At 40.5% G+C, this 7,890-nt stretch overlaps 1 protein-coding gene across 1 annotated transcript in view; it reads right to left on the minus strand.

The window, feature by feature from the left end:
• LOC306919737 (neural-cadherin) overlaps positions 1-7,890 on the minus strand; it is a gene marked incomplete at both ends in the record, with an annotated part of 380,035 nt that overhangs the window by 202,059 nt on the left and 170,086 nt on the right. The window contains one exon of the mRNA XM_079496290.1: positions 7,125-7,292. Within this exon, the coding sequence (XP_079352416.1) occupies positions 7,125-7,292 (168 nt within the window). The remainder of the gene's footprint in view (positions 1-7,124; positions 7,293-7,890) is intronic.

Here is a 7,890-nt window from a genome sequence, read left to right on the forward strand (position 1 = left end):
ATGGTCGCATATTTTTCTCTTCGACAACAAGCCAACGATTTTCAGGTGGATTTTTCATACTTCGGCAAATGCTCCAAAGGTAATAAACAATCCTGGCAGCCTCGGTAGAATGGATATATTAATTTAAAGCCCAGTCGATGCCAGACTTTACACACACACTCCCTGGATGCCAACGACAAACTTCTGCCCCAAACTTTCCAGAACGGCCTGTTATAGCTCCACCATGAGGCAGATTTTCAGGCACATTTTTACCTACAGTATAACTGCACCGATCTGTGTGAAACGTTGAATGCACACTCCCTAGAGGCCAAGGAAAAACCCTTGCCCTGCATTTTTCACTTCTGCCTTTTATACCGCCACCAAGAGGCCGACTTTTGTAAAACGCATTTTTTGATATTACTCCTCCAGATTCCAGATTCAAATCCCGCTCATCGTTACACAGTGGGCTCTATCTTGCGTCAGGGACACAATTTGGGGATTTAGCATTGTGTAAGAGGTGTGTCCCCGTTAAATTGGCTATCTTGTGTCCTTGTGTCCATCCTTAAAACACCTCTGCTACCCGTTACATTATGCATAATGCCATTGCCTTTAAGAGATCCATTATGCATTATGCCCATTGATTTACACTATGGCCCATGGCCATGGAAGAACGACACACGTTGCTGCCTTGAAAGGTAATAGAAGCTATCCAAGGTATATGGGTTGTAAAGCCAGATACCTTGGTTCGTATGTGTTGACATGTTGGAAATACCGCGTGCGTTGTTTGGTATCTCCAACATGTCAACACGTGGGTCAGTGACGTGACACCCCTAAAAAAGTGTTTTTTAAAAACCTTTAAATAACAGGAATAAAAATGATTTACTTTTGTTCTACTCACTCTCATCTTTATGGAAATATATTTTGTTTTTAGATATTTTATTGGAATCAGAATTTATTCAGCATTTTGTTGTACTTGTGCCTAAAATCATCATATGGTGTGACATGACAATAATTGTTTATAAAATTAAAATGGAGTACACCTCTCTTAAGTTACTCACTTTATCAAAGTCCTTTATCATAACTAACCTGTAATCCACTATAGTTTTGTGAAAATTTATTAAATCTGTATATTATTTTCGTAATCAACACTCAATGTGAGGCCCATGTTGTCGGTCTTTCAACATATTTTGTATTTATTGTGACAAAACTTTCTCTAAAATTACACAAATAATTGTGACTCTTCCTGATACTATTTGCTATGTAATCCATGAACATTAATGGTTTCATCATTAATAAAGGTATGATTTTTTCACTATTTGGAACGTCACACCAAATGATTTAGTGTCACACCGTATGATCATATCTTTATTTTTCAAAGCAAACTGTGTTTTAACCTACCTATTAGTGAGTACTGAACTTTACAGATTGATTAAACAATTACTCAGGAAAAACAGCAACAGGAAAATTGCTTTAACATTGAATAACATGCAATGACTGAATAAAACAAAATTAAACACATTTTATTGTGGATAGTTGCAGATTTTAGGTGAAGCTGTTTAAAACAAATGTTTAAATGGACAAAAGAAACATGGGTCTTTGTTATTTATTGTTATCTGTAGGAAAATACAGTTTGCATCATATGGTGTGACAAAAAAGTCATATGGCGTGACAGGCAGACAGTCACACCATTATGATATAGTGTCACACCATATTATGTTTTCTGCACTTAAAGGGTAAGACCACTTTTGTTGAGGTTTGGGTTGTGTAGTTACCTTGCCATGATGTAACTCCAAATGTGGACAAGAAATAAAAAATAATTGCTCCAGTGATTAGAAATTGATAATTCGAAATATGCTCCTCATTGACTTACATTGTACACTAAAACGGCTCTCAAAGTCACTCTTTTAGTACGTAAACAAACACAAACAAAGTTGATTCAGACAATATAGAGCATCACCAAAACTCATGTGGTTTAATTTTTTCATAATAACGTTAACTTCCTGTTGATTTGTCCATTTTATTAGGAAGAAAACCCGGACTGGATCCGTGGATCCGGATCCAGTTCTTCAAATAGTAAAATCAACAGGAGGTTAACATTTTTATGAAAAAATAAAACCACATGAGTTTTGGTGATGCTCTATATTGTCTGAATCAACTTTGTTTGTGTTTGTTTACGTACTAAAAGAGTGACTTTGAGAGCCGTTTTAGTGTACAATGTAAGTCAATGAGGAGCATATTTCGAATTATCAATTTCTAATCACTGGAGCAATTATTTTTTATTTCTTGTCCACATTTGGAGTTACATCATGGCAAGGTAACTACACAACCCAAACCTCAACAAAAGTGGTCTTACCCTTTAACATAACCTTGAGGCTACTAGCTACACATTAGCATGCTAACAACATGCTAGCTATAACAAAGCAACATAGATTTACATGTAATTATGACCAAAAAATCAAATAACTTTAGCTTTTTTAATGAAAAAGGTGTCACACCCACAGACACTCGGATGAGTCGCATTGGTCAGCGTTCCAACAAGATCGTATTTCATGGAAATGTTAAAATGATAATTCACCACAGACACCTGTCATGCTATTGTAATGCAAGTGCTGAGCAGCCTTACTGAAGAAGGACCTCTCTATCCCAATGGGTGTCCAAACAATTGCCTGTTGAAATTTCCCAAAATGGTGTCACACAATATGATTTTGGTTTGCGGGACAAAATATTTTTGATCAGAAATGACTGAAAACATTATGCTTGGACTTTGAAAAGATTAGGCTCACAAATAGACATCTATATTATATTTATGGTATTTTTAAAATAATTTTATCATTTTTTCCCCTTAGTTTTATTCAAGTTCCTACTTTGAGAAACAGGGCCAGGACAGTCGCACCATATGAGTTTTGCTATGTTTGGTTGAAAATTCTGAAGAAATGAGGAATGAAATGTTTTAATCTTGAGTATGTTCACATGAAGCATAATGTCCTGCACAATATTCAGAAGGTTTTTGACAAATATATTTTTTATTTATACGCGTTTGACACTGAGGACAGCAAAGGACAGCATGTCACGTCACCATACGAACCAAGGTATCTACAACCCATATACCTTGGATAGCTTCTATTACCTTTGGCACGAGTCTTCTAGATGGGACTGAATAACTGGCTAATGGCTAAGCAACCGTAGAGTATTGAAGTAGAGGTTTCTACATCCCGGTTAAGTTTGTATCGTACACCACTGTAGCGCGTGGAAGGAACACGTTATTCCAACCAGTTCCTTTCCCCTCCATCAGGCGCCCCGGCTGGCCAGGGGGAGGCCATTGCCATTGCCTTTAAGAGATCCATTATGCATTATGCCCATTGATTTACACTATGGCCCATGGCCATGGAAGAACGACACACGTTGCTGCCTTGAAATATATTTATATTTGATACAGAGGCCGGTCAATTCTGTCCAATTTTTATATAAAGTGTTGTGTAATCTATGAAGTTCAATCTTTCATTTGGTATATAGATTGTAGAGTGTATTGTGTCTCTATGAAACGGTATCAAGCTAAAACTAAAGTTCGGGAAATCGGATTAATTAAACAGACTTGCCTGCTAGCCTTTAATTGCCTTTCAATAAAAACACATTTGGTTGACAGCTACGTGTTACTGATTATGGGGAATTTTACATTATTGAAATCAATTAGATATTTGCTGCGCAATGATGGGGTGATGAAACTGAACGAGCGAATCGTGCACAATACGCCTTGGCACAAATCTAATAACTTCTTTGACTCGACAATTAAACACAATGAGCACAAGGAATGTGCTCATTGTGAATGTTCTGCGTCGAGGCCGCTCCAAATCAGGAGCGCATTCTTTTATCAAACCGATTCGCATTACGGGTGGTTTGAAGAGGCGCTTTCCGTTGTCCTAAACCTGTGTGCATAAGATAGCACAGAAGAAAGCGCATCAACACGCCTATACAGACACACCTCCACCCGCAAAATATAGTGGGTTGTGTGGCCACAAGATAACGTTTACGCATAGTGGAAGCTCCTAAATGCGTAATTCACGGAAAGTGTTTAATGCTTGCGGGGTAAGGCATGGGATACGATAGAGCCCAGTATCTCTATAGTCATGTGCTCAAGACGGATCTGTCCAATATTTCATATTCCATCCTAATTGGCTAACATTGGCTTCCAAAGTTTGCAGGATTGGCCCGTTTTGAACAAAAAGCCTCAAATTTACGTGAAATGTTTTATGCACTTTCCTACTAGGCTGAGGAATAAATCCCACGTGACCCTCCCACCACATTTGCCTGTTATAGAGCATTTTTGTCAAAATTGCCAATTGCCATCAAAGGCGTAAGAAGAAATGGCACCCGATTCACCAGGAGGCCACAATAACCTGACCTGGCCTGTGGCAGGTCAGGGGCACTTTTTCTAGTTTTTGTTTGTTTTCTACATTTAGTTTTGAATTAATAATAGGCTATTTAAAAAATAAACTAATCAAAAAACATTATCAAACAAGTAAAAAAAAGAAATGAAAAAAGAAACATTAATTAAAAACAAATTCAATCATTTCCCCCCAAAATTATTACCATGAATAAATAAAATAAAAATCTAAGAAATTCCATAAATTTGAAAACAAATGGTTAAGATGAAGTGAAAATAGCCTACAAAAATCTACAAGGTCGCAACGCGGCGTGAAGCAACTCTCATACAATTTCTCTTTTGGCAACCACTGCTCTATACGCACCATGTCATTGTTGTGAAATGGGGCTGTCGAGTCAAGTGTCAGTGCCTGATAATCGGTTGTGTGGTGTGTTCCGTGCCATCAGACTTTTACTTTTTCAAAGAGCTATTGTAATTGTCTATTCTTGATTATCGTCGATAAAGCTGGGAAAATGCCCCATCGGCACGCACGCACGCACGCACGCACGCACGCACGCACGCACGCACGCACGCACGCACGCACGCACGCACGCACACACACACGCACTAATGCAATGCTGGAGGTTGATTATTCTCGACATCCATTTAGAATCATGTCTTCCCAAAGAATGAAACGCTCTGCCGCAAAAGAAAAGAGACAATGAATAATAACACGTGTATGTTACCAGGCGGAGAGAGAGTCCCAAGGCGCTTTAACATGACAACAAGCCCAGCGAGATCCCACGGGACAACATGCAATTCTGAATTCTCCATAAACCAATTAGGATGGATTGGTCAAAGCCGACACTATCTACTGTACGCCCCCCTCAATTAAAAATAAAAACACCATCTCCCTCCACGGGTGACCTGCTGCCATTCAACCTCTGCCGGTGAGGAGGTAAAATAACGAGACACCCCATCATGCGTGCAGGGGTGCCGGGCATGACTGACCAACAACACCATACCATACCACTAACATACCATAGTTGAGCTATTAGAACCCACTGATAGTTCAATCAAATGTATATATCTGCAATCTCGATTTGCACATACGCAATTACGCACGCACGCACGCACGCACGCACGCACGCACGCACGCACGCACTCACGCACGCACGCACACACGCACACACACACACACACACACACACACACACACACACACACACACACACACACACACACACACACACACAATGTAGCCTCATTATTTCAGGAACACGATTGTATCCAATCATCCCCGCTCGATTATTCATATGATATCCATTTACTTTTTTTCACATAGCTAACACATTGAAAATTAATCGACAGAAATGTCCTCAGGATCTCTTCAAAGCTATTAAGCAAATTAAGTCAAATTAATAATTCAGAACAAGGCTGGGAAATGAAGAAAGAAGGGCAAGAGAACACGTGAGTGAACTGTGCGTGCGTGCGTGCGTGCGTGCGTGCGTGCGTGCGTGCGTGCGTGCGTGCGTGCGTGCGTGCGTGCGTGCGTGCGTGCACACGCGCGCTCGCATTCAGTGGAGTTGAAATATATTGTGTCTGTGTGCCTTAATCTTGCTGCTGTCGCTATGATACCTGCATTTCCCTCTGGGGATCAATATACGTTTATGTTATCATAATGTGTTCTTACAGTATGATAAATGATCTACTAAAATGAAAGTTACAGTGGGCGGTGTCTGTCTGTGGGTCTCTCGCTGTGGCGGGTGTACAGGTGTGCCCATAATAAGGTCTAGGGAATAGGGATAGGGATCAAGCTCAATTCTATTCTGAAACTATTGAAGATTGGAGTTAAGTTTTCGCTTATCTAGCAGGACCTGACACCCTGTCTCGAAAGTCTGAGTCATGTCATTGAATCACTAGCCTCGGAAACCCAGACGTTTTTATTTCCAGGGAGAAAAAAAAAAGTCTACTTCAACTCTGCATACAGTAGCGGAAACGTCACTCACTCTCTGCTGATTTCTGATCGTCTGCACCTTTGTTAAATAGAGACACACAGGGACTACAAATTTCACGCCCCCAAATGAGACAGCGTCCCCACTTCTGGTCCGTCAGTACGGTGTACTGCAGGCCAGCCCATAGAAGTCCATTGAAATTCAACTGTAGTTAGCCTACTTTTAAAATGTAACAAAATGAACTGAAGACTATATTGATTTGAATAAAAATATGTTTCCATATGTATGAAGTGTCTTTGTCAACATATATTGTTGTTTTCTCAATAGAGGATGTATTTCACATTTAATTACCAATTTACCACTTGAATGAGTTACCCATAATGTTAACAAAGCAGAGGGGAGACGACAGACAGAGAACCTGACGCTTTTAAGGGACGTCACTGCCTTTACGAGGCTACGAGTGCCGACTTTGAAGAGTGGAATTCTCATACATCCCAACTGACTTACACACCTGCACACACACACATACACACACACACACACACACACACACACACACACACACACACACACACACACACACACACACACACACACACACACACACACACACACACACACACACACATATATGCTGTGAGCGGGTTTAATTCACAAACGCTAGGCAACCGAGGCAGAAGGCAGTGTGGTTGATTGGCGTTGCCGAAAGGGTGCGTCATGTGCCCTCATGCCCCAGGCTGCTGATCCCCATCAGCTTGTACATTTATCTGGCCCTGCATGCAACTGCGGGATTTGTTTGGGCTCGTGGCGGTGCCCCTTCCTTCACTCACCACAATCGGAGTGTCTCGGACAGTGTTTTCTGGTATGACAATGCTGTAGCTGTCCCTCTCCCACTGTGGGGGCTGGTTCTTCACATTAGTGATGGTCACGGCCAGCTCCACCGAGCTGCTACGGTTCCCACCATCTGTGGCCACGATCTCCCTGGTGATGTATGTCCTCTGTGGGTGGGATGAGGTTGTAAGACACATGTCATTGTACATCATCATGCACTGTACATGTTAAATAAATGCTGAAGGACTGAATCGTCTCAGAAAGCGGGTCCTTTTTATAGAGCTCTGTGGACAAAAGCCATTGAGGATGGTCACCACTGGGAAGGAAGGTTAATACGTACAGTATACTGTAGGACAGCAAAGGCAGAGATGTTTTTCCCTTCTACAGTAATTGTATTCTTGTGTTTGGAGATGTGCTGGCATATTTAGGCTGCCCTCATTATCCCTAATAAAGGATTATCATGTACCTGCTTTGTTGCTTGTGTACTGTATCAAAGTGTCCTGTTTCAATGTTAATAGTTAACTTTTCATCAAAGGCTATGTTTAGCAGACCCTTAAGTTCAAAGACATTTTTATAAAGTTAATAAAGTCACATTGTATACAATCCCTCTGCAGTAAATGCCTGTGATAGCAATACATCAGCCTTGTCAACATGAATGGAATTTATGTTTGGTAAAAGAAATGTAGCTACACATGAATTAAACTGTATCATTCAAGGTTTACACAAAAAGCTCTAAAATACAAGCCACTATGTGATTCATTGCAT

This window comes from Electrona antarctica (assembly GCF_951216825.1).
Source record: "Electrona antarctica genome assembly, chromosome: 3".
Classification (NCBI taxonomy): Eukaryota; Metazoa; Chordata; class Actinopteri; order Myctophiformes; family Myctophidae; genus Electrona; species Electrona antarctica.